Source organism: Lagopus leucura, unplaced genomic scaffold (genome assembly GCF_019238085.1).
Source record: "Lagopus leucura isolate 7727_CA_CO unplaced genomic scaffold, USGS_WTPT01 Super-Scaffold_100012, whole genome shotgun sequence".
Lineage (NCBI taxonomy): Eukaryota > Metazoa > Chordata > Aves > Galliformes > Phasianidae > Lagopus > Lagopus leucura.
Genome location: NW_024962267.1, coordinates 20,865,188 through 20,892,628, shown reverse-complemented (window position 1 = coordinate 20,892,628; position 27,441 = coordinate 20,865,188). Strand labels below are relative to the sequence as shown.

The 27,441-nt window shown below is 59.5% G+C and overlaps 3 protein-coding genes across 14 annotated transcripts in view; 1 reads left to right on the top strand and 2 right to left on the bottom strand.

Moving 5' to 3' along the window:
- PCBP3 (poly(rC) binding protein 3) overlaps positions 1 to 87 on the bottom strand; it is a 46,621-nt gene extending 46,534 nt beyond the window's left edge. For all 10 annotated transcript variants that reach the window (XM_042874648.1, XM_042874654.1, XM_042874651.1 and 7 more), the window contains exon 1: positions 8 to 87. The gene's annotated coding sequence lies outside the window, so the exon portion shown is untranslated. The remainder of the gene's footprint in view (positions 1 to 7) is intronic.
- Positions 88 to 1,419: 1,332 nt separating this feature from the next.
- SLC19A1 (solute carrier family 19 member 1) lies at positions 1,420 to 6,574 on the top strand. 2 transcript variants are annotated; one of them, XM_042874646.1, is made up of 6 exons: positions 1,420 to 1,547; positions 3,722 to 4,017; positions 4,437 to 5,214; positions 5,374 to 5,566; positions 5,660 to 5,801; positions 5,882 to 6,574. In XM_042874646.1, exons 2-6 carry the CDS (start codon positions 3,796 to 3,798, stop codon positions 6,044 to 6,046), a joined length of 1,500 nt encoding a protein of 499 aa, XP_042730580.1. In that variant the 5' UTR covers positions 1,420 to 1,547; positions 3,722 to 3,795; the 3' UTR covers positions 6,047 to 6,574. The 2 variants fall into 2 exon arrangements, with proteins under 2 accessions (XP_042730580.1, XP_042730581.1); XM_042874647.1 differs by lacking the exon at positions 1,420 to 1,547 and having other exon boundaries at positions 2,626 to 4,017.
- Positions 6,371 to 27,441, bottom strand: part of COL18A1 (collagen type XVIII alpha 1 chain) — a 30,806-nt gene continuing 9,735 nt past the window's right edge. Inside the window, exons 1-41 of one of the 2 annotated variants that reach the window (XM_042874642.1) lie at positions 22,591 to 23,192; positions 17,884 to 18,428; positions 15,754 to 15,831; positions 15,610 to 15,669; positions 15,394 to 15,532; positions 15,213 to 15,316; positions 15,094 to 15,120; positions 14,788 to 14,967; positions 14,686 to 14,712; positions 14,533 to 14,595; positions 14,335 to 14,421; positions 14,166 to 14,219; positions 13,945 to 14,094; positions 13,773 to 13,835; positions 13,591 to 13,635; positions 12,646 to 12,786; positions 12,494 to 12,565; positions 12,330 to 12,401; positions 12,174 to 12,236; positions 11,962 to 11,997; positions 11,793 to 11,882; positions 11,555 to 11,584; positions 11,434 to 11,460; positions 11,292 to 11,354; positions 11,137 to 11,211; positions 11,015 to 11,050; positions 10,869 to 10,922; positions 10,565 to 10,639; positions 10,371 to 10,442; positions 10,221 to 10,254; positions 10,032 to 10,094; positions 9,914 to 9,957; positions 9,698 to 9,811; positions 9,423 to 9,567; positions 9,275 to 9,348; positions 9,067 to 9,195; positions 8,917 to 8,952; positions 8,587 to 8,838; positions 8,307 to 8,504; positions 8,010 to 8,125; positions 6,371 to 7,784 (exon numbers count right to left, since the gene is read on the bottom strand). In XM_042874642.1, coding sequence (XP_042730576.1) covers positions 7,571 to 7,784; positions 8,010 to 8,125; positions 8,307 to 8,504; positions 8,587 to 8,838; positions 8,917 to 8,952; positions 9,067 to 9,195; positions 9,275 to 9,348; positions 9,423 to 9,567; positions 9,698 to 9,811; positions 9,914 to 9,957; positions 10,032 to 10,094; positions 10,221 to 10,254; positions 10,371 to 10,442; positions 10,565 to 10,639; positions 10,869 to 10,922; positions 11,015 to 11,050; positions 11,137 to 11,211; positions 11,292 to 11,354; positions 11,434 to 11,460; positions 11,555 to 11,584; positions 11,793 to 11,882; positions 11,962 to 11,997; positions 12,174 to 12,236; positions 12,330 to 12,401; positions 12,494 to 12,565; positions 12,646 to 12,786; positions 13,591 to 13,635; positions 13,773 to 13,835; positions 13,945 to 14,094; positions 14,166 to 14,219; positions 14,335 to 14,421; positions 14,533 to 14,595; positions 14,686 to 14,712; positions 14,788 to 14,967; positions 15,094 to 15,120; positions 15,213 to 15,316; positions 15,394 to 15,532; positions 15,610 to 15,669; positions 15,754 to 15,831; positions 17,884 to 18,428; positions 22,591 to 23,155 — 4,512 coding nt within the window. In that variant the 5' untranslated portion in view covers positions 23,156 to 23,192 and the 3' untranslated portion in view covers positions 6,371 to 7,570. Of the gene's footprint in view, positions 7,785 to 8,009; positions 8,126 to 8,306; positions 8,505 to 8,586; positions 8,839 to 8,916; positions 8,953 to 9,066; positions 9,196 to 9,274; positions 9,349 to 9,422; positions 9,568 to 9,697; positions 9,812 to 9,913; positions 9,958 to 10,031; positions 10,095 to 10,220; positions 10,255 to 10,370; positions 10,443 to 10,564; positions 10,640 to 10,868; positions 10,923 to 11,014; positions 11,051 to 11,136; positions 11,212 to 11,291; positions 11,355 to 11,433; positions 11,461 to 11,554; positions 11,585 to 11,792; positions 11,883 to 11,961; positions 11,998 to 12,173; positions 12,237 to 12,329; positions 12,402 to 12,493; positions 12,566 to 12,645; positions 12,787 to 13,590; positions 13,636 to 13,772; positions 13,836 to 13,944; positions 14,095 to 14,165; positions 14,220 to 14,334; positions 14,422 to 14,532; positions 14,596 to 14,685; positions 14,713 to 14,787; positions 14,968 to 15,093; positions 15,121 to 15,212; positions 15,317 to 15,393; positions 15,533 to 15,609; positions 15,670 to 15,753; positions 15,832 to 17,883; positions 18,429 to 22,590; positions 23,193 to 27,441 lie in introns of those variants that run through there. The other variant, XM_042874644.1, reaches the window with a different exon arrangement.

The window sequence follows — 27,441 nt, the reverse complement described above, 5'->3', positions numbered from 1 at the left end:
ATCCTACCTGCCTCTGATGGGCGGACGGCTCTGCAAAGGCGCGGAAGGACGGGGCAGGGGCAGGGGGTCGGGGAGGAAGGAGAGGGGCAGAGCGCGGAGGGGAGGCCGGGGGCGGAGGGGGAGGCGGCAGGGCGCGGCGGGGCTGGCTCCGAGGCGGCGGCAGCCGGAGCTGTACGTCCTGCCCGGCCCCGCAGGCCCTGCCCACCCCGCCGAGCTGAGCCCACCCCGTCCTCATCCTCACCCTCATCCTCCCGTTGCCGCCTGCAGCACCTGGGGACCGCCACCGGCAACACCGCGGGGTGACAGCCCTTGGTTTTCGGGGACCCCTGCCACAGCCCGGCGGTGCGATTGGGGGTGCGCCGTCCCAAGCGGGAAGGACCTTTGGGGCGGGCGGTGGCAGCGCGGTGGCACCGAGACGCAGCTGCTAGGGCGTGGGGCCGGGAGGTGCTTCGGGGGTCCCAGCGGGTGCAAGCAGCACCCGGCAGCGCCCCCAGTCCGCACCGAGATGCTGTAGGACATATTGGAAGGTCCTGACCCCTATAAATAAGCAACGAGCCCGCAGGGCCTCTCTTTGAATGGAACGGGGGCAAAACGAGAATCCCCCGGCGAATCCTGTGCGCACCCAGGCTGCATCCACCCTCTGTGTCCCGCACCCGAACAACACCTTCGGGCTCCGATTGTTTGTCTGAGATAAGGAGGAAAAATACAGAAACAAAATAAATGCGGACTTGTGGCGATCGACGGGACTCCCCTGCAGCGGGGGAAACAGAGTTCTGCCCGCCGGGGCTGCGTGCGTGAGGCGTTATGGAGCAGAAAGCCCCGGGTTGGGACCTCCGCCAGGCGGGCGCGGGGCTATGAATATTTCATCGGAGCAGCCGAGGGCTGTCGGGTCGCATCGCTTCTGGCACAGTGACTGCCGGGGGCGGAGGTGGACACGCGCAGCCCGGCCCACGCTGCGGGCAAGGGGATGGATGGGGCGGAGCATTCGGAGTTGATGCCCGTTTGTGGCTTTCTGCGCTATTTATGGAGTGATGGATATCCCCGCCGGGACGTCGAAAGTGCTCCCATCGCCCCTGGAGTGCAGCGGGGGGGGGCGGGACAGCAGCGGGGACGCAACGGAACACGGCGCTGCTGCGGCTCGGTGGCACAGAGCGAGGAACCACCGGCACTTGCGGCCTGGCCCCGAGAAGCCCGGAGAGGTGCGCGACGCACGGACGCCGGGAGGATCCGCAGGCAGAGGTCTAAGGGGCTGCAAGCCGACGAAGGAACCCGGCTGGGGCTGGCCCTTCCGGGCAGCGCGCCCTTCCTCCTCCTCCTCCTCCTCCTCCTCCTGCTCTGTCTCCTCCTCTTCCTTCCGCCCGCAGCACTGTGGGGGCTGTAGTCTCCTTACCCCCGCGCACATGGGATGAGACTACATTTCCCGGGTTACCCCGGCTCTTCCCTCCTTCCACCCCTTCCCCCCCCCACTTTCGTTCTACTCCTCTTCGTCTTCATCCCGCTTCGGCGGCAGCGGGGTCGCCCGCGTCCCTATGCCCGCCCCCGCGCAGGTACGGCCGGGAACCAGGGGGGCACTGGGATGCAGGGAGCCGCGGTACCGAGGATGCGAGGGATGCGGCGTGCGGGGATCCGGGCACCGCGCACTTCACTCCTCTCCCACGTGCATCTCAGACCTGGCGCTGGAGGCGCACCCGTCCTTCGGCTCCGGAGATGGGGGGCTGAGAGATGCCCTTCAGGCGGTGTATTTTGGGGGAGGGGGGGGGGCAGTTTGTGGGGAGGTTACTCCAGTCGGTCGTGCATCCCACCCCTCCCTGCCGGCTGGGCCCCTTCCCACCGCAGCCCCCGAAGCGCTTGTCCCCGTCGTGGGACGGGCATCCCCGCAGGCGGGCCGGGCTCTACGGGTCGCTGTGCTGCCGTTTGGCCGCCCTCGGCCCTTCCTCAAGGTCACAGCCGCCGTGCTGCCCTCCTCACGCGTGCCTGCGTCTCGCCCGGAGCCCCGCACGAAGAAGCCCTTTGCATCCCATAAGGCTTTCCATAGGGCTGCCGTTTGACAGCCCGATGGCAGGACCCCTCCGTGGGGACGAATCCGCGCGGGCCGGCGCTGGCCGTGAACTTGCGGTTATTTGGGGATAGGGCTTAGGAACGGCGTGGCGGAGCCGTGCGCTGAGCGGGTCACGGGATTTGTAGACCTTGGTCCCGGTGGCACGGATTCCTGCGCACACGTGGAGCTTGGCGAGCACTGCCGGGTAGGGAGGAGTGCTGGGAGGACAGCGGGGCATGGGGCGTTCGCTGCGACAGTGAGGAAGGGAGGGAGCTTCATTCCTCCGCAGAGCTGCAGACCCCTTTTCTTTCTCTGTTTTGCACGTGGCCTCCCTCGTATGGCTTTGAAATGCCAACTGGAAGGGGAAAGGCATCCAAGAGCCTCATGTCTGGGAAGACAGATGCAGGCAGGGATAGGGAACTTTGTGAATGTGGACATTGGCAGCTGTGGGGTTGCGTGAAATGGAGCAAAGGGATTTCTGCATGGGGTCTGCAGTCGTAGAATCATTAAAATAGGAGAAGACCACTAAGATCATCTAGTCCAACCACCAACCCCATTCCACCATGTTCCTCGGTGCCACATCTCTGTGTTTCTTGAATGCATGCAGGGATGGTGACCCCCTGGGCAGCCTGTTCCAATGCCTCACAACACCTTCTAAAGATTTCCTACTGTCCTGGCCCAGCTTAAGGCCATTCCCTCTTGCTCTATCGCTGTTACCTGTGAGAAGAGGCCAGCCCCCACCTCACCACAACCTCCTTTCAGGCAGCTGTAGAGAGTGACGAGTTCTCCCCTAACTGAACAATCCCAGTTCCCTCAGCTGCTCCCCACAGGACTTGTGCTCCAGACCCTGCTCCTGTAGCGATGCATGGGATTGCTGTGACTGCAGTGCAGGACCTGACACTCAGTCTTGTTGAAGCTCATTCCATTGGCCCAGTGGTCCAGCCTGTCCAGATCCCTCTGTAGGGCCTTCCTACCCATACGTAGATTGACTCTTCCCAACAACTTGATGTCATCTACAAACTTACCGACGATGTGCTCAATCTCCTTGTCCAGACCATGAATGAAGATAGTAAACAGGGCGAACCCTAATACATGACAGCATAGGCAGAAAAGCAGCTCCTGGAAGTGCTTTCTGAAAGCCTGTGTAGTCATCGGGGGTCTGTGCCTTCCCCATCCCATCCCATGACTGCTAATCAGTCACGGTGCCAAGTTCAGGGATTTGGACATTAATCCTCCAGCAGACCGTGAATCTCGTGGCAGTTCAGTGCACTTCTCTCCTCTCCCTGACTGTTGCTGCTTGAGCGTAACACTCTGGCACAGCTTTAGGTGATGCCATTATCTTTGGGTCCTCTAAAATCCCATGGCCTAGCCCCTGTGAAAATGCACTCAAAGGGCAAAATTGCTTTGGGCAGGGGGCAAAACTCCCCTGCCTTTAAAACAGGCGGCAGTGCGGTGGGTGGGGGGATGGACAGCCCCACCACAGTGCATCCGTAGGATCTTGAGGCATGCTTTGAAAACACCGCCTGAAACGGAGGGCCCCCTTTGGCAAAGTAAAGCTCTTTTTGATCTCCGTGGGCTCACATTGTTGCAAGAACATCTCCTGGGGAGAAACGTTAGTGGTTTATTTGTGTTGCTGTTCTGGAGGAGTTTGATGCCGTGCCAAACTCTGCTCTCTTCCCCCAGAAGCTGCAGCAGCGATGCGCTGGGGAGCGCCGGCAGCCAAAGCACAGCAGCCCGGCACAGCGGCACCCGCGTAGATGACGGTGCCCAGGCGTGAGCCCCTGTCCCAGCGCAGCACTGCCGCCATGCCCCAGCGGGACGAGGGCAAGAAGCCGCCCGTGGAGACAGCGCCGGAGCAGCGCTGGAAGCTGCAGGTCTTCTACCTGTGCTTCTATGGCTTCATGACGCAGATCCGGCCTGGGGAGAGCTTCATCACGCCCTACTTGCTGGGACCCGACAAGAACTTCACGAGGGTGGAGGTGAGATGTGTGTATCCCCGCCTCGGCGCGTTCCTTTCAGCCACTGGCACCAGGGCTTGAGCTGTGCACCTCCCAGCACGGGTGCCAGCACCAGGGAGCATGGGGTAGGGTAGCTGCTATCCCCCATAGGCCTGGAAGCCGTTGTTGGGGTGCGGGGGGTTCTTGGTGGGATGGAAGGCTGAGCTTGCTTTGTGCTACTGGGGACAGGGGAGGTGGGGGTGCGTGGCTGGGGCTGCCGGTAGTGAGAGGGTTAGGCAGGATCTCCCCTGCTAAGCACTGCTGACCCCGCTCCCAGCCTCCATGGGAACGCCGCGTTCCCAGCGCAGGAGGGGGTCAGGGCTCAGCTGGACTGAGCACGCAGGGCTGAATTCCGCCCCAGGCTGGTCACACAGCACTCGGCCTTCCCCCACACATGGCAGGTGACTAACGAGATCATGCCGGTGCTGACGTACTCCTACATGGCGGTGCTGGTGCCCATCTTCCTGCTGACCGACTACCTGTGCTACAAGCCGGTGCTGGTGCTGCAGAGCCTGAGCCACATCTCCATCTGGCTTCTGCTGGTGCTGGGCACCTCCGTTTTGGCCATGCAGCTGATGGAGTTTTTCTACGGTGTCACCATGGCCGCACGCATCGCCTACTCCTCCTACATCTTCTCCCTCGTCGCCCCATCCCGCTACCAGCGCATGGCCAGCTACTCCCGCTCCTCTGTCCTCCTGGGCGTCTTCACCAGCTCGGTGCTGGGGCAGCTCTGCATCACGCTCGGCAGCATTTCCTTCCTCACCCTCAACTACGTCTCGTTGGGCTTCGTCACCTTCGGCCTGCTCCTCACCCTCTTCCTGGAGCGGCCCAAGCGCAGCCTCTTCTTCAACAGGGCCGAGGCGGCCTGCAATGGTGCTGCACCCACTGAGCTGGATAAGATGGCCGGTGGGGACAAGATGGACAGTGGGGACAAGGCAGACGGCGGGAAGGGAAAGATGGGGGGCTGGCGCCAAGCCGCGCTGTGCCGCATGCTGCGGGAGGTGTGCACGTTGGCCAAGCAGTCCCGGCTCCAGCTCTGGTCCTTCTGGTGGATCTTCAACTCAGCCGGCTACTACCTGGTGCTGTACTACGTGCAGATCCTTTGGAACGACATCTACCCGGCCAGGGAAAACCGGCGGGTGTACAACGGTGGGGTGGACGCCGCCTCCACGCTGCTGGGTACGTGAGTGGGGCGTCCTCATCCTGTTGCGTGCCCTGGGGACGGGGTCTTCACGATGCTTTGTGTGGGGTGGGATGGCACCAGGCTTTGAGCACATGGTGGAGCAGCATGGTGCAATGGCGAAGTGTTGACGGCGTTCCCTGTGTCCCCTTGCACAGGAGCCATCGCCTCCTTCGCAGCTGGCTACTTGAAGATCCGCTGGGCGCTGTGGTCGGCGCTGGTGATTGGGGTGGTGACAGCCATACAGGCGGGGCTGCTGCTACTCATGAACACCACTGGAAACATCTGGGTCTGCTACACAGCCTATGTCCTCTTCCGTGGCTCCTACCAGTTTCTGGTTCCCATCGCCATGTGCGTGGTACTCCCAGCCCTCGTTGGGAGGGCTTTAGGGTGTTTGTGTGGGGTGCTGGTGGGGCTGGTGCTCAACCCCTCCTCATCTCTCAGCTTCCAGATAGCTACCTCCTTATCCAAAGAGCTCTGTGCCCTCGTCTTCGGGGTCAACACATTCTTCGGCACCGTGCTGAAGACCGTCATCACCATCATTGTGGCTGACAAGAGGGGCTTGGGCCTCTCTGTGCACCCCCAGGTAGGACGGGGCTGGGGAGCACCAAGGAGGACGGGTTCCCGTTGTGGCACAGGGCTGGCTGCAGAACCACTCTCTTGCAGTTCTACGTCTACTTTGGCTACTTTTCACTGCTGGCACTGGTCTACCTGCTGATGGCGGTGGTGATGGTCGTCCGGCACAGCCGCCGTGCGCAGCCACCAGAGCTGATCCCCACTGAGGGCCAAGTGCAGGAGAAGAGCCCAGAGGCAGCTACCATGGAAGCCTGAGTGCCAGCACCCAGTGAGACAGGATGGCAGGATGGACAGGCTCCTTTGGCACGGCTCAGTCAACTTTGGCTCAACCAACGAGTGTCACCGCCAGCATATGCTCCCACCTCCCATCTTTCTGACAGTGCTGAGCTTTCTGCCCCAGCCACCCCGTGACCAGCAAGATGCTGGCAGTACACAGCTAGCACCCAGCCCCCAGGGTCATCTTCCACCCCCTGCTTGGGGCCCAAACATACCCAGCAGAGGCAGGATGCCCGTTGCAGCACCAAAGGGTACCACACAAGGGGTACCCCCATTGTCCTGCAGAGCTGTGCGGAGCCAGGCTACAAGAGGATAACGTTTCTTTATTCAGTGCCTTTAGAAAATGGTTTATGGGACACAACAGACAAAAAATATAAAGATCCACAGGCTTTAAATTGCATTAATTACACAAAATACAGTAGACTGTAAGAAATAGAGGCCGTGTGACTCGCACAGCTTTTATGGTAATAATTTCCATAAAATAATAAAAAGCTAGTTACAGATTTATCTTTTTTTTTCCTTTTCTTCTTTTTTTTTTAGCACCTTGGATATGCCCACACCAATGCAAATGTCTTTGCTCCGCCGTGGCCCCTGGGGCACAATAGCGGTGGCCCAGCAGGTGCTGGCGGTGTCTGGCCTAGGAACCACATGTGGTCAACATGCACACACACGCAAACGCACGTAAACACATGCCAAGGGTATGCCGGGCCACCCCACTCCTGCTCCAGCTGTGGGGCTGCCCCACCGCCCTCAGAGGTCCCCACTGAGTTGTGCTGAAAGCACCTGGGGCAGGGAACACACAGAGGGCTGGAAGCCTGACCCTAATACCGGGGTAGGCAGAAATGGAGCGGGGCCTTTGGGGCGGGTATGGGGACCAGAACCCAGGGCTCACCTTGTGCCCAGCGAGGGATGGGTGATGGAGAGGAGGTGCAGGGCTGGGTGGGATGGGTCTTACCTGGGGAGGACGGAGACTGCAGAGGACCAGGGCACTGGGGAACCCCACCACTGCCACGGGACGGTCCCTCACCTAGGAGGGGACAGCTGGGGTTCTCCTTCGGTGGGCTGGAGATACCACAGCCCTTGCAATGTGAATTTGGGGCTGGCCTTGAGCTCCTGGCCAGGACAGAGCAGGGCTTTCCAGCAGGTGACTGCACAGCATCTCCAAAACCTCTCTGCGGAGCATCCTTCCCCACCCAGCCTCCCCTGGTGAGTATTTGAGCAGGGAGGAGGAGCGGGTGGCTGACACAAGGGTATGGCTGAAGTGGTTAAACACAAGGGGTTAGAAAAGAAGTGGAACCAGAGGTACAGGAGGAAGAAGGCAGCCAGCCCACGGCTGCCCAGATCCTCAGGGATAGGGGTGAGCCCCCTCCAGGCCAGAGCAGTGGCAATGGCGATACTCTTTGGCTTTAGGTCTGGGGGAGAAGAAACCCAGTGGGGTGAAGGCAGGAGCGTGGCGGGGAGCAGAACCTCCCCAAGGAGGTGTGCAGTGCTCAGAGAGCAGCGTCATTTTTTGGCGGCAGTCATGAAGCTGTTCTCAATGCAGAGGACGACAAAGGCATGCTGACAGCTGCTGGCTGACTGCTCCAGGAGCTTGCCTGAGCTCAGCGAGGAAGCCTGCCCGCTGGTATCACGCTCGTCCGTCCGCCATGCCTCACAGTAGCTCTCAGGCAGGCGACGGCCCTTGGCATCCGAACCATGCCAGATGCTCTTCTGTGGCCTGAAAGACACAGCAATGTGAGGTTGCTGTGATGGGATCCAGTCCCCAGCCATCCTCCCTGCAGGGATGGCCAGGGCAGGATGCAGCATGCAATACCCAATGCTCAGGGGTGGTCAGCACAGGATGCAGTGTGAGGTACCTGGTGTGTCCACTCCAACCCCGTCCCCTCTCTGCCTGCAACAGGCACATCCTGCACCCTGGCAGGCACAGAGGCCCTGCACTCACCATGCCGAGTCCTGCAGGATGTCCCGGCCATCAAAGGAGAGGATGCGGGCTCCAGCCCTCAGTGGCGCCTCGCTGCCGGTGAAGAGGGCCTCCCAGTTACTGAAAAGCACCTCGTCCTGGGGGCAGAAATGGGGATCAGCCCAACCCAAGAGTTTGCATCTCCAGAACTCGGACCTGTGGCTCCCAGCAGCCCCAAGCAGGGGATGCTCTGCAGTCACCATTCCTGCCAAGCGGTCCGATGGCAGCTCTGGGTGCCACACGGAGGGACACGCAACAGTGAAGGGGCTGGGGCCGTACCCGGAGGTTGACGATGGGCACAGAGGTGCGGTCAGCCCTGCGCACGATGCTGTACAGGTCCTGCAGGCGGGAGGAGAGGAAGGCACGGAAGGTGCCGGCCAGCCCGACCTGCCGGGCTTGCTGGAAGCACTGGAAGTCAGCGCCACGAATGCCACGCATGCCGCCGCTCAGTGGGGTGTTCAGGGCCACCAGGTGCAGCTGCAAAGGACATGAGCAATGCTAGGGACACGTCATACCCCACACCATCTCCCTACCCAGGGCAGGGACCGGCGGCACTCACAGCAGGCTGGAAGTCCTGGTGCACGTGGGCAGCCACGGGGGCTGGATCCGGCCAGCGGTGGATGTAATAGCTGTTGAGGAGCTCGTGCTGCTGCAGCAGGGGTGGCTGGGGCAGGCGGTGCTGGTTGGCCACCACCTCATCCCCACGCCAGGGCCGGGCAGTGGGCGGGGGGTTGTGGTTGCGCAGGGGATGCACGGGTTGCTGGGCCCCTCCGTAGTGAATGCTGGGCAGCTTGTCGTATACCTCATTGTCCTGAAGCAAAAGGGAGAGAGCGCTCAGGGCTGCCCAAATCTGTGCAGGGGACATGCAGGTGACAGGGATGGGACTCACCAGTGCCGAGCTGGGGACCAGGGTGTGCTCCTCCAGCTGCAAGGACACAGTGTGTGAGAGCAGAGCTGCTCTTCCCTCCCCAAGAGCATCTCCAGAAGGATGGCACCAAACCCCAGCTGGAGCAGCCTAGTGCCACCTGTCCCCACTCACCAGCACTCTGCGGAAGCCCCCACGCAGGCGCACGTAGAGCTCCTGCCGGTCGGTCAGGAAGATGAGTCCTCCCTCAGGCAGCTCGTGTGCAGCACTCAGCATCGCCTGGTACGTGGGCATGGCACGCAGCTGCAGGCATACAGAGACAAGGCTTAGCCTCGGCGTGGGGACATGGTGACACCTTCAACCCATCCCAGCCCCAACTCACCCCCAGAGATGTCCCGCTGGTGCCTGGTGGCCCAGGGGGGCCTGGTGGTCCAGGGGGGCCGGGGATGCTGATCGCTGGGTGGAAGGAGAGTGAGATGGCTTGATGTCCTGTGTCGGAGAGCAGGCAGAGACACAGGGCAGCAACTCACCTTGTCTGTGGGGACCTGGGAAAGAGGGCGGCCCAGGGGGGCCGGGAGGGCCTGGGGGGCCTTGCCGCCCTTCGTAGCCAATGCCAGGGGGTCCCTGTGGTCCAGGAGGCCCCGGTGGCCCAACAATGCTGTCCCCTTTGGGACCCTGGATAGGGTGAAAGAGCATCCCTGAAACAAAGGCACAGCCCCAGCACCCAGAGCCTTGCTGCCCCTCGTACGATGGGGTACTCACCATCAGGGTGTGGGGTATTCATGGCAAGGTGTGCAGTACTCACCGGTGGACCTGGGTAGCCCTGGGGCCCTGGTGGCCCAGTGACACTGGGGCCATAGAGTGTGGAACCACCTGGCTCGCCCTTCTCTCCTTTGGGACCCGCCTCTCCCTTGTCACCCTGTGGTACAGCGTGCCCTTAGGACAAGCAGTTGGGTGCACCCTACAGCCCCAGATGGCACCAGGCCACGTATTGAGGACATCCCCATGATGCAGAACTTACCCGCAGGCTGGCACTGAACCGGCTCAGGTCGTAGGGGAACTGGCCTGGGGGGAGGGAGAGAGATTGTGAACACAGAGCAGCCACCACTCACCTCTGTCCATGGGGATGTGCCACTCACCTGGGGGCCCCGGGGCACCCACATCTCCTTTCTCTCCCTTTTGACCTGGAAACTGGTGAAAACCTGTGGGGAGCACATGGGTGATACCATCTCAGAGGTGCAGCCCCACGGCCACCACTCCAACAGAGGCACCCTTGGCTGGGATCCCCCAGGCTGCCAGGAGCTGCTGGGGTGCAAAACTCCCCTTACCTGGGAAGGCGGGACGGCTGGCATCACTGAAGCCCTGCAGGGACACAGAGAGCAGCTGCTGGTGCCAGCCCACATGCCAGCTCTGTCAGACAGCACTGGGGTGCCCTCTCCAACCCCACCAAGCACCGAGAGGACCGCAGCACTACTCACATTGTTACTGTCATAGACCACACTGCCAGGTGGCCCGGGAGGGCCGGGGGGACCTGGGGGGCCAGGAGGACCCTGGAGGAAGAGAGAAGATGCATCAGGGTCCTGGACAGGTTCCCATAGAGGACTGGGCCCTGTGCCAAAGGGATGCAGGACCCTTCGGTCCCCTGTCCTCCCTTCCATGCAGCTGCACTCACCCGCAAGCTCAGCATACCACCGATGTCCACTGGGTCGCCCTTCTCGCCCTTCAGCCCATTCATGCCAGGACGTCCCTGAGGAGAAGCACAACATCAGCTTCACTCCTGTCCCCATGTCATGGTACAAAGGACAGAGCTGGTGTTCCTGCCCTTGCGTTCCCTCCCCAGCACTGCTTCCATTTCCACCATCCCATGCGGACACAATGGTTTGGGGTCAGGAGGGCATGCTGTGGGAGTACCAAGGAGGAGGCAGTGGCCCAGAGGCAGAGGCAGGGATAGAAAACAAACCAAGAATGGGTCTTACAGGTCTGCCTGGAAAGCCGATTTCTCCCTTCATTCCTGCTCGCCCATGGGGGCCCTGGAGGGAGGAGAGAGAGGACAGGAATGTTCAGTGCACCAGAGAAGCCCCATCCCTCCACGGGCACAAGGAGGGTAGCGATGCTGACTTACAGATGGGCCCATCGGTCCTTGCAGCCCAGGCTCCCCCTGTGGAAATGTCAGACAAGGAAATGTCATCAGCATCAGGACGGCAGCACCACAAGCAGCACCGTGCTCCAGCATGGTGCACTCACCTTCTGTCCTTTCATGTTGGCAGCAACAATGGTCCCATCCGGGCTGATGATGACGCCAGGCTCTCCCTTCTCTCCCTGCAAGAGGCATACAAATGGAGCACACACCCAGTATCGTAGGGCTGGCACCAGCCAGAAGAATGACCAGAAGCTGCTACCTTCATCCCTGGTGCACCTTGGATGCCTGGCGATCCTGGATCCCCCTTCGGTCCCACTGGGCCCTATGCAGAGGAGCAGAGCCCACATCAGCTGCCAGCTGGTACCCAGGGGCTGCCCCACTGCTGGCACCCAGACACTCACCGGGAAACCAGCATGTCCTGGTCTGCCCTGCAGGAAGAGCACACAGTGAGCAAAGAGGTGGCTGTCCACGAGCACTGCCAAGGTACGGATAGGGGAGGTATGGCTGTGGAGAGGCACCTACCTCTGGGCCCGGCAGAGCTGCCAAAGGCCTCTGGAAAAACAGTCAAAACGTTTTTTTTTAATGGAATCTTTGCTCTGGAGGCCAGCCTGCAGCACACAGAGCTACAGCAGACGTCCCCTGTTCTTTCCATGTAACAAGGGCAGGACAGGCCCTTTTACCCCCAGCTTCATCTCCCCCCAGCATGGGAATAGCACAGTACTCAGGCACCAACCCGACGGAGCCAGAAGCCATTACTTACATCCTCACTTGAGATGTAGATGACCTGTCCGGGGGGACCCGGTGGGCCAGGGGGGCCTGGCAGCCCCACGCCATCTTGGCCTCGCTCACCCTGCAGGACACAAGTTGTCAGACCCAGCTGCCACCAAGGGGCCCCACTCACATCCCAGCATTGCCCAGCCCACACCCACCTTCTCACCAGGGCTGCCACGGTTGCCTTTCGGACCCTGCGAGGGAATGGAGGCATGGGTGAGTATAGGGAAGGCCCTGGTCCTATAAAGTGCTTGGGGTGACGCTGGAAGCATGGAGGTATCCACAAACTGATGGGGACTGGGACGAAAGCAGCATCCGTGTCTGGAGCGAGGAGCAGGGTTTGGGGCAGGGATGGGGCTGTGGCTCCTACCTGCGGTCCAGGGAAGCCCTCCAGGCCAGGGCGGCCATCTACGCCAGGCACACCAGCATCCCCCTGCAAGAGCATCAGGACAATGTGAGGCACAGGCACAGCACTGGTGTGAGACACGTCTCACCCACCCCGTCTCTCCCAGCATCCCACTCCTACCTTTGGGCCTGGAGGGCCAGGCTGCCCGAGGCTGCCCGCCTCGCCCTTGATCCCCGGTAGTCCTGGCACACCCTGTGGAAGCCACGAGGATGAGGGGACATGAGCACACAGCGGCTACACAGTACAAACCAGATGAGGGAGGGATGGAGTGCAACAGAAGCTACCTGTGGTCCACTGGGGCCACGTGGTCCAGGGGAGCCGGTGGCAAGTGGCAGCCCAGAGCCCTCCATGTCACCCTGCGACAGGAGAAGGGGCTGAGCCGTGCCTGCCCCCCTCACCCTGCAAGCACTGCCACCATCCCCATGAAAGCACTTACAAATCCAGCCTCGTACCCCGGCCCTGGTGGACCTGGGGGCCCTGGGGGCCCTGGCTGCCCTCGGGGTCCAACTGGCCCAGGGAGGCCAGCCAAGCCAGTCTCTCCTGGGGGACCTGCTGGTCCTGCTTCTCCCTTGCTGCCCTGCAAAGGGAAAAGAACAAAGGAGTGGATGGGATGTGCAGAGCCGTCCCTACACAGCACAGTGCCCCAGGTCACCGTGCAATGTGCATGGTGGCCACCAGAGGCTCTTCTACAATCATAAATACTTTTTTTTCCTTTTTCATGCTGCCCTGACACGGGGGTGAACTTTGCATCAAAGGGGGACACTCGCATGCATCCCACATTTTGTTATGGGTCTCTAAGTGCTGCAGCCTCCATCTCCCACCCCACCTATGCTCTCAGTGCTCATAACACCTGGGAATATCCATTCACAAAGCTCTGGCCCCCAGCTCAAAGCTCCTACCCCCAGCTCAGCTCTGGGGCTGTTGTGGGCAAGGGGCAGCCTCACCCCATAGGGAGGGAAAGGACAAGCATGCGGTTCCAGGCATGCCACCTGCATGCTGTTACCTCTTGCCTCTCCCAGAGGCAGGGAAAGAAAGAAGCCGGAGCAGGTAGGAGGGGAGAGGAGGTGGTTTGCTCTGGTTAGAGGAGGAGTGGAGACAGAGAGAAGAAAGATGTGCAAGAAGACAGTGTGTTTCCAAACAGGTATGTGTGCCCACTGGCTCCTTTAAAGGGTATTCTCACGTTAGAAGGCAGACAACCATTTCACTTGTGGGTAGTTCACCCCTCCCTTTGCGCTCCAGGCTTGGGGACATCCTACTGACCCACACCATTGTGTGAGTAGCAGCCCCATGCACCCCTGAGCCAGGGAACCAAGAGTTCCAGCAGTCCCCTCTCCATGTGGCAGAAGATTTATCCCCAGTGCAGCACCCCAGAGAACCTTACCTTGGGTCCTGGTGCTCCGGGGAGACCAAGGTCGCCCACATCACCCTGGAGAGGAGGAGGAAGAAGTTGTTTAGAGGAGTGACCTGGGGGCCCATGGAGCTGAGATGCTCCAGGGGATCAAGTAGCAGCTGCCTCAGGAGAGAGCAGAGCCATTCTGGGTGCATGGAACAAGGGATGCTCACCTGCTCTCCTTTGGGCCCTGGCGGTCCAGGCATCCCATCTTTTCCAGGAGGACCCAGAGGACCCTGCAAGATGCCCAGGAGGTGCCTTCAGTGCACATGGCTTCAGTGGGCACAGAGCTGCCACCACCATGGGACAGCCCTGGAATGGTCCCCTTGGTCACTCAGCACCTACCTCTGGCCCTGGGGGCCCAGGGGTTCCATCTCTGCCTGGCAGCCCTGGTGGTCCTGGCAGGTCTGTGCTGTTCATCCCAAACCTTCCTGGCTCCCCCGGCAAGCCAGGCACGCCTGGGGGACCTGGGGGACCAGGTGGCCCTCGTGGGCCCTGCAAAAGAAGGAGGGGACAATGGTCACATGCATCTTTTACTCCTTGCAGAGAGGGAGTCTTGCACTCACCCGCAGGGTCTCCAGGTCACCACCAAACCCAGAGCCTTCCATGTCAATGAATGTCTAGGGAAGAAGCACAGACAAAATATCAGGGCTGAGGTGCCTGACAGCACAAGATGCTGTCCCACGGTGTCTCCATGCAATGTTCTACAGCCTCCCAGGTTCCAGGGGTACCTACCAGCCCGTCCTGCTTGGAGGAGGGTCCTGGAGGTCCAGGGGGACCCGGTGGCCCCGGAGGGCCCCTTGGCCCCACACCAGGGTCACCCTGTGGGATGGAGAGGAGATCATCGTTCACAAGCACAGGCAGGTTGCCTGCTCCACTGTGGCCACAGTCATTGGTATGGCCACCAGCACGGCCACCAGCACGCTTACTCACTTTCTCTCCCTTCTGCCCAGACTCTCCTGGTGTCCCCGGAAACCCTTGGGGCCCCATCTCACCCTGTAAAGGGGAGCAGGGGAATAGGCATCAGTGGGTGGTGGGGCACAGAGCAGCTGTCCTGTGCGGTATCCCGCAACCCTTCCCACTTACAGGTTTGCCGTCCTCGCCGGGATCACCCTGGGGATGGCAAAGGAGAGGGATGAGTGGAGCACAGGGAAGAAAGGGGGAGCATAAGAGAGGGGCTTGACTCACAGGTTCGCCGTCCCTGCCAGGGGCCCCATCCTTCCCTGGGGGGCCAGTGGGGCCGGGGGGGCCAGTGACTTGCTCCAGCGACATGCCATCAGTATGCCGTGAGAGAGGGCCAGGGGGGCCAGGCTCTCCAGGCTCACCTTTCTGGCCCTTGGAGCCAGGGTAGCCAAAACCAGCGCTGCCCTGGGGAGGAGACAGAAAAGCATCTGACCATGCCCAGTGGCGTGACTTCTTTGCACTCCAGGGTTTGTGGCCAACATGGACACAGCTTGGCCCTACATCCCTGCCCAGCTCTCCAGCAGCGCTCACCTTGATGCCCAATTCACCTTTCTCCCCCTGTGGAACAGAAATGGAGACAGATGAGCGTCAAACGTGGACACACTGCTGCAGACTGGTGGGAGAGGCAGCCCCAACAGTCCCTTGCTTACCTTCTCGCCCTTGGCAGTGCCTGGGCCCAAGATGCCACTGGTCCCCGAGTCCCCCTTCAGGCCACGTTCACCTTTCTCTCCCTTTTCACCTTTGGGGCCAGTGCCTGCAGGGATGGCAGTTGTGTCAGGGACCAGCACCACTAGTGTGGTGGCAGAAAGGGGAGGGGACAGCTGCTGTTACCTCCTGTGGAGATCTGCAGCCTCTCCTCCACTCTGGTCCTTTCTGCCTGCTGGGGGGATCCCACACTGCTCCTTGTCCCACCGCCCTCCACCACAGGCGGGGAGGTGACAGGGACAGCATCCAGCAGCCCTGGGACGCCCTGTGCCAGCGACAAGGGGACACTGACTTTGAGTTCCCCCAGTCTGTGTATCGCCACCGAGCGCAATGCCAACTCACCTTATCCTTCCCCGAGGGACGGTGCCTGTCCTCTGCCCCGCTGCCAAAATCTCCAGATGCCTGCACTCAGCCGGGGGAGAGACAGAGTGGCTCAGCCCAGGAGCTGAGGAGGAGCCCCCCCAGGCTGCATCTCTCTGTGCTCACCTCGGTGTCATCCTCCTCCTCGCAATGGTACTCGGCCGCCCGCGGATCCCCTCGCAGCCTCAGGTCAGCAATCACACCCTGCAAGACATCATGCCATTGGGGACGGAGGCACAACGGGTCCTTCCTGCCCTGCCACCACGTCCCCAGAACAGAGGTGGATCACACCAGCCCTGCCCCGCCGGATGCTGAGCCATAGCAAAAAAAGCCATCTGCCTGCTCTGTCACTAAGAGGCTGCAGAAGGGCTTTGGGCAGCCAGACAGCAAGGCTTTTACAGCAAGTCTTCAGGATGTGCTCTTCATTTCCCTCTTGCCAGAGCATTCCCCATCCCAACTGGCCTCTCTTCTTCACCACTTCCCAGCAAGGGACACCTGCCAGCTCCAGCCTGCTGCTGGAAAGCTCCCATTTTGTATTTCTTAGCCTAATCCCCACTTCCTCACCATTTATTTGGGTTTTGCAAGCGCTGTGCACATTCAGAATGCTTATTTATACAACAAACCTCCACAAATTCTTCCCTAAGTAGGCCACCTCAGGAAGAGCCTCACAGCAGAGCTACCTGCTAGGAGGGCACTGCACCACCCGGCAAAGCCCAGCTCCTCGCTGCCAGGACAGGACATGGCCATGCTCTGATCCCAGCAGGGAGAAAAGCTGGAAGAGGAAAGATGCCTTGTCACTGGGCAGGACACCTAAAACAACATTTCAGCTTGCTTGAAAGCACAGCGCGCTCAGGAAACATGAGGGGTTTGAGAAAACAAGAATCAGAGGCAGCTGCAGTGCAGCCAGGTTGGCTGTTAGCTGTCTATCTGTACATAAAAATATATGGAACTACAACCACCCCCCCAGGCAAATGCCACCCACATGGGCTCTGAGCTTCTCAGCCCATCTCCTGGGGGATGCTCAGCCCTGTACCACCAATATCCAGCACACCTTAGGAGCTGATCCTTATGGATCCCTTCCAGTGCAGGATATTCTATGGTAAATGCTGCCTGCCAATGGCTGGCTCTGCTGCTTGTCTGGAGGCCAGGATTTAATCAGCCCTGTCGGCTGCAAATAGCATGGGCTGGGTCATGAGGCAGTCAGATGCTGGGCAGATGCTGAGCCTGCTGGGCAGAACCTGGTGAGCTGCAAGGACTCAGCCTCCCCTTCCTTGATGCCTGCTTATTCCCTCTGGGAGAACTGGGGGCCATTCTGCAAGAGCTTGCTCACAGCCTTCTCCCCAAGGCACAAACATCACCTGCTAGAAAGGCAAAAGCATCTGTGCTCTTCTCCAGGCTTTTTCCTGCATCTTCCAGCCAAATCTCCACCAAACCTCCTGGGGAGGATTTCCTCCGTGGCCATGGCTTGCCACCCCAGCAAGTTCAAAGAAAGAGGTTGCCCTTGAGATCTCCTGGAGCCTCCTCAACCACTGGTCCACAGTGCATCAATCGTTAACACCTTCCTGGGAGTTTTTTTGCAGCCTCCTGCCCTACATGGTTTAATAGCTCTGCTCATGTGCCAAGGCAACGTTTAATTTCACAAATGCACTCTGCAAAGCTCCTTGGTAGAAGCACTGTCCCATGGTTGGGCAGAGCATACTCAACCCAAATGAAACCTCACAGAGCAGTGAAACCTCACAGTGGGGGATTTCCATGTCAGCTGCATTTTCCCCACACTTCCAGTAAATCTTATCTAACACATGAACCATTCTCAAGCCACGGACTGAGCTATCACCTTCCCTCCCAGCTCTCATCCGTCTTCCTGTAGATAAGGCCCAACAAAGATATGCTCCAGCCTGAACATTTTTTCCAGCTGAGAGACAGTTCACCAGCCCAGTTAGCAGGCACCAAAGGAGAAGGGTATTTTCAGTAAGAGGAGGCTCAAAGAGAGCATTTGCCGAAATGGGGGTCATGGTGGATGCTACAGCGCTACCACATCACCCCCTGCCTTAAGAGCTTTGGGTTGGGGATGCCCAAGAACATAATGATGGCACCTTAAGCCAATCCCTCTTGCCCAGGTGATGCACACAGAGCATGTCCTTTGGTTTCTCTTGCCAAAGAGGTCAGTTCAATCTCTTTGAACCAACGGGCTGGTGACACATCCCTACAGCCTCTCTCCTCCTCAGACGCCACTGGTTGGGATCACCAAGGCATTACCTGGTATTTATCTGGGTCAGCCCCTCCAGCCTGACCAACAAAGAGCCCGGCACCTTCTTCCAGTTCCATCTCATCTGGGGAGCGCTCAAAGCGGACCCGCTCGTGCTCCTCGCAGTCCAGGTAGAGGATGACTTCGTCCTCCTCCACGCTGATAGCAAAGTTTGCCCACTGGTTGAGCAGGGTGGGCACGGTGAAGGTGGCAGCCGCGTAGGAGCTCTGTGAGCCCGGCTCAGTGTAGTAGAAGATGATCTGCTGCTTGCCCATCTCCAAGTCTGAGAGCTTAACACCCACGTAGATGATGCTCTGCGTGGAGTCTGTGATGGCAAAGAGCACGCCGGCCCGCGGGGTGGTGGGCTGGATGTGAAAGAGGAGAGAAAAGTCTCGGTAGAAGGGGCTGGGCAGGTGGTACCGGGCCACCTGGCCTGTGTTGGCATTGGGTCCAAAGACATAGCCAGGTCTGTTCTCATGGCCGTAGATTTTGACGATCCCCTCCGGCGGCGGGTCTCCAATCAGCTCCAGGAGGCTGACCTCACTGCTCAGGTTCTCTGCAAAGAGGAGGGAGAGGGGATGGTGAGAAGCAGCACAGCAAGGACACGCAACTTCAGCAGGCCCCTCTGCTCTGTGCCTTTGGGGATGCTACTCAGGGCCACCCAGTGACACTGCTCCACAGTCTGGGGACATTAGGCAGCTGGGGGCTCGGCTTCACATTGCAGCTGCTGAACCTAAAAGACCCATCCAGCCACGAGGGAGCCAAGCAGTGAGCTTTCATGCTATTTTGAGCCTGCGCCAATTAACAGCTACTTCATTTTCTCATCTTGTGGATGTGACCCCAACACTCACCATCCCTAGAGGAACATTTCTGTGCTCTTCCCTGCAGCTAACCCTGCTCCCAACCCCACTGCCTGGAAAGATGCAGCTTCCCAAAGGGAAAGAGGGCCCTTCTCCAGAAAACAAGAGGAATTTTTATACATGGCTAGAGAGGTCTCAAGTCTCCAGTGGGCTGCTGCTCTGCTGGATCTGGATGAACAACCCTTCTCCTGGTCAAAAGGTGCTAGGGTACAAGTAAGCACATCCACATAATGGAGCAGTAACATACTCAAGGACCAGGATATGCACTGGAACAGAGCAGTGAGTGCTGGGGAGCAGGGCCGCAAGCCAGATGAGGCAGCAGCGTTTCTCAAGCTGCAGAACGAGGATGCAGCTCCCAAAACGCATCCCAATCCCTGCTGCTTGCTCTCCACTTAGAGTGGCATGGCATCCCAGAGCTCCAATAAAATGAGATATCTCACAGGTACAGCTGCGTGTTGTGCCCTCGCACACCCATGCCCGCTCCAAAGTCATGACCAGCCTCGCAACACCCTGTCCCCATAGGGTCACCGTGGCTGGGAACCATCCCAACCCTTTCCTTGCACCGCCTGGGAAAGTGGCTGGGACTGACATGCACCCTGCCGGCTTCCCAGATGATCTCAATTTCGAGCTCGTCTCCTGCCCCAGCTCATTTTCTCAAGGCACTTCAGGGAGTTCTGGTCAGGACAGTCTCTCCTACCAGGCACAGCTGAACATCTGGCCGTGTGAGCCAGCCCTCTGGATGCAAACTCCTGTTGTTTTGGCAGCACGCACATCCTCATCGCCCACACAATGGGCGCTGGATTCCTCCTCTCCTATGTCAACCATTCGGGCCGGTGCCAACTTGATGTGAGCGAGTAAGCAAGCGTGCTGTGCATCGGTGATTTTTAACTCCAGATTTCCCAGGAGCAAGAAGATATCCAACAGCCGCTCCCAGCTGCAGGTTCCCATTTTGGGGTTCCCAGAACAGCCAAGGACTGCAGCATGGGATCAGGCTCCTTGCTGCCAGTGAGGATGGCACAAAGGGCCTCTATGAGGAGCTGAAACAATTCAGTGCCCCCCTCCCTCCCTGCTGCCGAACGCAAGCCGGGTATATTGGGGTGTGCGCAGGAGCCTGGGAACCCCCACCCTGCTCTGAAGCAAAGCATTTTCCTCCAGAGTATTTTAAAAAAGAAAACCAAATATATGTATTAAAAAAAAAAAAATAAAATCAGCCCAGCCCAGCCCAGCCTGGGAGGGAAATATCTCCTTTGGAATGGTAGGAAGAGACAAATACCTGGGTTTCTATTCCAAAGCGTGGGGGCATCTGAGCACACAGAGCATCCCAAGCTCCTGTGGCAGCCAAGCCAGGATGCCAGGGCTGGTCCTTTCAGAGAGACATCAGAAATGCCTCATTCTAGAGGCAGGGGGATATTTCTCTCCGCCAACCTCAGTTCTGTGGATGGCAGCCAACCACGAGTTGCCCCACACATGACAGCACATGCAGGCACAAGGCAAAGCAGCTTCCATTGCGCTGAGCCATGCCATGCAGTGCTGCGCCAGCTGCCCCTCTGTGCAGCAGCCCTGACCTCAAGAGACACCACTGGGAAGCATGGATGGTGCTTATCTTGGCTTGGAGGAAGCCAAATTCATAAAAGCTTTATGCTAAGAGGAAATCAGAGCTTCCTCCCAGGGGTCCACGCAGGCAGGGGTCCACGCAAGCAGGGGTGTAGGAGCCATCTCTGCAATTCTTCATGCAGACAGCCTGTCCTCTGCCTTGAGGCTTGAGGTGGGGGCTGGTGGGGGAAGGCTGAAAGAGGCTTTTGTTAGCAATGCAATTCACAGTCCTGCTTCCCTTGGTATTTCAACCATCTCTGGGTTCCCCCTTCCTCTCCAAACACACCACTTGCGCCCTGGCTCAGAGCAGGAGTTGGGCGACGATACAAGGAAGCTTCCCAAAGAAAACAGGCTCGCACCTTGCAACACGCGAGCGAGCCCACGATGGCCACAGACGCATCCAGATCCCATCTGCAGGGTGGGGACGGTCAATCTGCCAGCAGCACGGCACTCACATCCCAGTGCCGTCCACTACAATGCGACATTGTGCGCTCGCCCCCGCAGCAGGACTCCTGCCTTGCCGATATTCCTGATCATGCGCAGCGGGCAGCAGGGGAATCCCCCAGCCGTGGCTTCATCCCAACCCCAAACTGTCCCAAAGAGACTCCTGGGCAGCCCATGGATTGCAATGGAGGATTGCCAGCACCCCAGAGCTGGCCACACAGTTCTCCCATGGACACCATCGCAGTTCCAGGTGGCGCTGGCACGGAATCACACAGGGATGCCTGGGGCCACAGTGACCGAGCTTTGGCTCCTGCTGCCCTTGGAAGGGCTCCAGAGATGCTCAAGGCTGCTCTGCATCTCCGCCTCTCCCCCTTCCCGTCGCATCCCACAGAGAGCTGCTTTGACAGCCCAGGGGGCCAACAAGGGCATTTGCGCCTTCCTTGTCCCCCAGACTCGTCTGCTCCACGTCACCTGAGGGCACAGGGTCCAGCACGACAACACAGCCCCATTCAGTGGAGCTGCAAAGGGCAGCAGTAGGAGTTCCCGTTCTGGCTTTCATCCCCTGCTCCCGGGGGTGTTTCTGTCCCCAAGCTGCCACCCTTGGCTCCTCACCCCGCTGAGGAGGCCTTAGCTGCTGGCTAAGTCACACAGGGCTCAAAAGCACTTTGTGGCAATAGTCGAGCACCAAGCACCTCTCCTGCTTTCTGAGTAGGGGGATCAAACATTAGCTGTGGGTAAATCATTAACCCCAAGGCAGGGCAGCAGACATGTGGGTGTGCATATGTGAGGTCACAGCCCTGGCCCCATGTGGGGAAGCGATGCCCTGTGGCTCCCTCCAGCTGCTGCCTGGGGTCACCTTGAAGCCCCCATGGTGAGCTCCACATCCCACACCAGTGGGGACAATCTGGGGATGGACAAGGAGGCTCCTCTTTGCAGAAGGAGCCCAAACCCAAAAACTGAGGCAGGGCAGAGAGGCTTTTGGCCAGAGACGAGGCAGTAGCATCCCTTGGAGCACTAGAAGGCTTTGGCTGATGAGACATGCAGAAGGAAGACATGAACAAGGGTCACCAGCCACATTACCTGCGGACACATTAACAAAGACACAAGAATACCCTCCGTCCTCCTTGGGGAGAGAGTCACAGGGCAGAGGCAGGCGCCCACCAGCCGAGTGCATCCAGCACAGGTCTCTGACGGCCTCACAGAAGCCCTGGCACGGCGGGGGAGTTACAGGGACTGAGGCACTACACCCAGGGACCAGGAGCAAGCAGAGGAACCACTCCAAGTAGCGGTGGCACCGAGACTCAAGCAGCCCCTCCCACTCATGCAAAGCAGCCCGAATTTCCACCTCGCTGCCGTGGCTGAGATAATTCGGCAATCTGATATGGTTGGTGCCCAGAACGGAGCAGAAAGGCAGGTGGGCCGGGAGGGGCAGGCAGCGCCCGCCCGCTGGAAGCAGTCTGGGGAAGGAGGGAGCAAGCCCCGCGCCAACAACTCGCAGGGTAGAGGTTAGTAAATCGAACTCAGGAGGACCAGCAGGAGGAGAATCCGCACCGCTCACTGCCCTCAGTTTGGGCGCAGAAGGGCTCTGGTTCCCACTGACACCAAGCAGTGCCGGCCCCTCGCCGTCGGTGCTGCGCTTCGGGCCCCCATCACCCGGTGTTGCAGCACCAGGAGCGGCGGGGGATGGCCAGGGGATGGCCCAGGGTCGCCAGCCCCATGTCTCAGCATGGTCTGCAGCACGTGGCGTGGGCGATGCTCCATGTCGCTGCGCCGTGGGGTGGTGGGCACTGTCACCTGATGGGAAAGGGAAAGGAGCTCTACCTGGACGGGCGGCTGCTGGCCTCTGTGGGGAACCCCCTGTCCCCTCCTGCTGCCAGGGCAGCTCCGTCGTATTGGGGTTCCCCGTTCCCAGAGGCTGTGGAGTCTCGGTGGGGCTGCGGGTGGGTGGTGTACTGCGAGGGGGAGCGGCAGTCCGAGCCGTGCTGGTTGGCACTGAGATCCCCGCGGTGCTCCCGTCCCCCTGCTCGGGGCCATCCGTGCTCTCAGTGCTCTCCTGTCCCGTAGGTGCTGCCGTGCTGGGCTCCCGGTGCCGCTGTGTGGTGGCCACATCCCCTGCTGCTGCTGAGCTCAGAGGTGTGCTCAGGGTGGGTGAAATCTCTGCAGTGCTTGGCGCCGTGGGGGTCCCCGTGGTTTTCGGGCTGCCCCAAATCCAGTCGAGAAGCTGCGCGTCGCAGGAGGAGAAGCAGCAGGAAGCCAGCAGCAGCCAAAGCCCCAGGTGGAGCACAGCCATGGGGAGGGGAAAGCGAGCCCCCCGGCTTCGCAAACGGAGGGGCTCGGGGGCAGAGGCAGGAGCTCGGCCCCAGCGAGGCGCCCGCAGCGCTCGCATCGCTCTCTCCTCCCCAGCGCCCAGCCTTCAAACCGGAGCGCTGGGAGGAGTGGCCCCGCTGCCGGCCGCGAGCCCTCCTCTCCCAGCCTCCTCGCAGCAGGCACGGCCCCCGAGGGGCGCGCAGCCGGGTTGCGACCCACTCGAGCCCCCTGAACGGCCAGGAGCAGAGCCAGCGGTGCAAGCTCCCTGGGCTGCTGGCCCACACTAGCCAGCTGCCGCTGCTCCTGCCTTAACCCCTTCTGCCCCAGAAAACACTTCCAAGATTTCTGCTGGCTGAGAAAGCAACTAGCCCCTAGAGTAGCAAGCGCTTTCAAGACCCTTTCCTTGCTCGGTTTCACGGCCAGAAGCCCCAGGTGCTGCAGTAGGCTGGTGAGCGAGCGGGGTAGCAGACGGTGAGCTGGAGGAGCACAGCGGGGCCCCAGCACCACGCGCCGGCACGCCTCCAAGCCAGGGCTGTGAGTAACAGCAGCCTGGGGCTGCAGTTCTGCTGGAGCCGGTTGCGAAAGCCTGCAGCAAGCAGCACAATGAGAAGACATGCAGGGACAACCCAGGTCCTCCATGTCACCATGTCCCCTCATGCTGACCATGAGAACCACAGAACATCCCAAGTTGGAAAGGACCCACAAGGGTCACCCAGTGCAACCCCCAGTCCCACGCAGCACCTCCCAAACCCAACCCCTGTGGCTGAGGTTGGTGTCCCAACGCTCCCTGAGCTCCAGGAGCCCTGGGAGCTGCTCCGTGCCCACCGCCCTCTGGGGCACAGCCTTCTCCTCACCCCACCTCACACAGCCCCACGCCGTTCCACTGCCACCTGAGCAGAGCTCAGCGCTGCCCTTCCACTGCAAGGAGCCGCAGGCAGCCACGAGGCCTCCCCTCAGCCTCCTCTTCTCCAGGCTAAACAAACAAACCAAGGGATGTCAGCCACTCCTCACACATCTCACCCTCAGACCCTTCACCATCTCCACAGCCCCACAGAGTCCTCCTGGTTCTCCTGCTGTTCCAATTTGTAAAGAAATTAAACAGGAACAAAACAGGGTCAATGAGGCTTGCGATCGTTTTAAAACAGCCTTTTGGCAAGGCTCTGCTAGTCAGGAAAAGTGTGAAACTAATGCTCAGATGTCTATTAGCTCCATGCACTGCTTCCCACGCTGCTTTTTGGTGTGATTTGTGCAAATTTTCCCACTAAAATGGTGGCTGGCACGGGAATAATGCCATGCTAATATGCCTGCCCAAAGCTGATGTTGTTTCACGAGTGCTTTGTGGAACAGCTTTCCCCTGATACAGCACAGCCTACACCCAATGTCATGCATTTTTTGCCTTTAGGGTCGGGTTTCCACGTGCACCCCCTGCTCAGCAGCTCCTTGCAGCTACTGTCAGCCTGCCCCGTCATGTCCCAACAGGGCTCCGTGCTGCTTCTCAAGGCCGCTCCACCCCACGAGTGTTCGGAGGACAAGTCTTGGGTGATCACAGAACACCACAGCATGGCTTAGGCTGGAAGGGATCACAAAGCCCAGCCATTTCCACCCCCTGTGCCACAGGCTGGCTGCCCCCATGAGCTCAGGCTGCCCAGGGCTCCATCCAGCCTGGCCTTGAGCAACTCCAGGGATTGGGCACCCACAGCTCTGGGCAGCAGTGCCAGCGCCTCACCGCCCTCCGAGTGAAGAATTCCTTCCTAACACATAAGCCTCCCCTATTTTAGCATTTGAAAGCCATTTCCCTTGTCCTACTGCTAATTACACACGCCTCCCTCACCAAATGCATCACTTCAGAAGTGATACAAAGGGGACTTGTTTTTTGCACCAGAACTGACCAAACTCAGGACACAGGGAAGCCCTGACCACAGGTCCTGGTCACAAAGCCCCAAAAGGTCCAAGTGGCAGGGGACAATCATGACAGCCTCATTCCTGGCTGTCCAGATGGACAGATGGACAGCTAAGCTGTTCCTGGACAGAGCCCAAATCCCTTTCTCACGCTGGTGAGTCAGGGCTGGGGGCTGCCAGTCATGTTGCCCGTGGGAAGGATGGGTGGAAACCCAGGCTCAGCAGTTCTTGCAGGAGCCCAGGGCAGTGGGATGGGGGAGGGGGAAGGAAAAGCCCCGGTATCCACGCTGAGCAGTGCAGAGAAATGGCCCTTTTAGGCACCCTGACAATGGAGAGATTCATTTTTGCCACAAAGGGGCTGTTGATGGGGTGCAGGCAGGGCAGAGGAATGTACCCTGAACAGGGGGACACGCGCACCATTTCCCACGGCTTCTCCCCAGAGATGCAGAACGCTGGGTGGGAGCACCACAAGCCCCAGCAAGCTGCCTTGCCTCCACCAGGAGCATTCCAAGGAGCAGGGCAGGCTGAACGCGCAGACGCAGTGCAAGCAGAGATCACGAGTGCACCATGCATGGGGTGTAAAGAAAAGAAAAGCCAGAGAGCCCTGGTTCAAGACCTGTATTCCACGCTCGTGGTTAACAAATAACCACACCTGAACAGGGTGCCGAGCCAAAGGGTTTCCAGCAAGCTGGCTGCATGCTCCCCAGAGCAGTGGGAAGAGCATGGTGTTGTGACAGGCGACAGGGGACCTGGCCAGGGAAATATTTGCTTGTGCTGTGCCAGCACTGCACATATGGGCTGGCTCATAGTGCCTCCCAGTGTGGTGTTTTGAGCTCTCAGCAGGGAGATCTGGGGGATGGATGGTGGGACCGAGGGGACAAGCTCTGCTCAGGAAGGCCCATCCCACGAACCTAGCTGGCTGCTGGGGACTACCAGCCAGCCCCTGTGGGGTCACACTGCTCATTCTTGAGGGCTCCCCACCCAGAGCTCATTGAGCAGCGTGAACAGATGGATGGACAGACAGACAGCAGAGGGAGCTCCAGGCCCGAGCACTGCACAGAGTAGAGGTCACAGAGGGGTCCTGAGGGATGCTACTGTGCCCATAGGCACTGCACAGGGATGTCTGCACCCAGCACAGCTCCAGCTGCAGGACCTGAGCACTCAGCTGGGGCAGGGCGAGACCCCAATGGCCTTGCCCCGTCCCTCTAGGTGTCACTGGCCCACCAAGGACCTCTCTTTTCCAGGCCAGGAACCCTTGAACATACTTAGCTAAGCAAGCCCAGACAGGGCGAGCAACCTGATTCCTCCATCACCTGCAGTTCTCTGCCTCCTCTCTTGCTTTTGGCTCTTTCTCAGGATACCCCCAGCCCCTTCAGCACAGCCAATTCCACCCTCCACCCTCTGCCCCCACCCCCCACAGGAAGCCCTGCAGATTGTCCCATAGCAGCACAACCCATTGGACAACCAGAAGGACATCTCAGATTGCTCCTAGGGGAGGATGAGGAGTCACCTTCCTCCCTGCTGCACACACCAGATTTGTATTAGGAATGTCTCAGTGGAGGTGCTCAGGCAACAGCCCGCCAGGCCTCTTTTCTCAATGTCAAAAGGGTTTGGTGTGCTAAGGGAGTGTGTTCTGCTGGCAGGGCATCCCTGTACTTCCTCCATCCTCTACGTGGCTCAGCCCAGGGATGCAAACAACACCCCATGAGAACACACCATGGCCCCACAGTCTTTCCAAAGCACAGCTCCATCGTTTGCTAGCAGAAAGCAAAGCCCTGTAACATCAGAAGGCTCCTACTGCAATGCATGAGAAAGCACCAGCTCCAAAAGGCACAAAATGCAGTGAAGCAAACATTTGAGAGTGCTGCTTCCTACCAGCAGCCCAAGTTTCCCTGACACATCCCTGGAAGCAAGACTCTCGTCCCATGCCCACAGCCCAGCAAGCTCCCAGCATGGGCATCAGGACCTCAGAGCCTCCCAGGCATGGAGCAAAGAGAGACTGCAGTGAGCTGTGGGAGTTTTCTGTTGCTAAAAATCACTGCTGCCAAACAGTAGGGCCAGCTGCCCACTGATAAAGAACCGCACACAGCAGGTCTCGATATGCAGCTCCTTGGTGTGAAATAGAGGCACACAGGGATGCTGCCCTGTCTGTGCATGTTCTCCTGCGTGAGTGCTGCTGGGGAAGTGACAAAACCTCAGCGCTAGGCCAGCAGAGAGGCTGCAGGCGGAGCATTCAAGCACCGAGCAGAACAAAATCCAGCAACTGTCAGAGACAGATGGTATCTTTAAAACCTATCGATGTTTGGGATTTTAATCTCTTCCTATCCGAAAGCACAAACAACAGTTAAAAGGCACTCATCAGGACGCACGCGTAAGAGGCCTAAGGATATTGCTACATCTCGCTGACCTCCCATGCAGCCAGCGGGACAGACAGCGGGACAGACAGCGGGACAGACAGCGGGACAG

What these genes read in the sequence shown, in the direction of transcription:
- SLC19A1 (XM_042874646.1), top strand. Translation starts at nt 3,796, where the DNA reads ATGACGGTGCCCAGGCGTGAGCCCCTGTCCCAGCGCAGCACTGCCGCC. An exon ending in AGAACTTCACGAGGGTGGAG is followed by an intron (nt 4,018 to 4,436) that starts GTGAGATGTGTG and finishes CACACATGGCAG; the next exon opens with GTGACTAACGAGATCATGCC. An exon ending in TTTCTGGTTCCCATCGCCAT is followed by an intron (nt 5,567 to 5,659) that starts GTGCGTGGTACT and finishes CTCATCTCTCAG; the next exon opens with CTTCCAGATAGCTACCTCCT.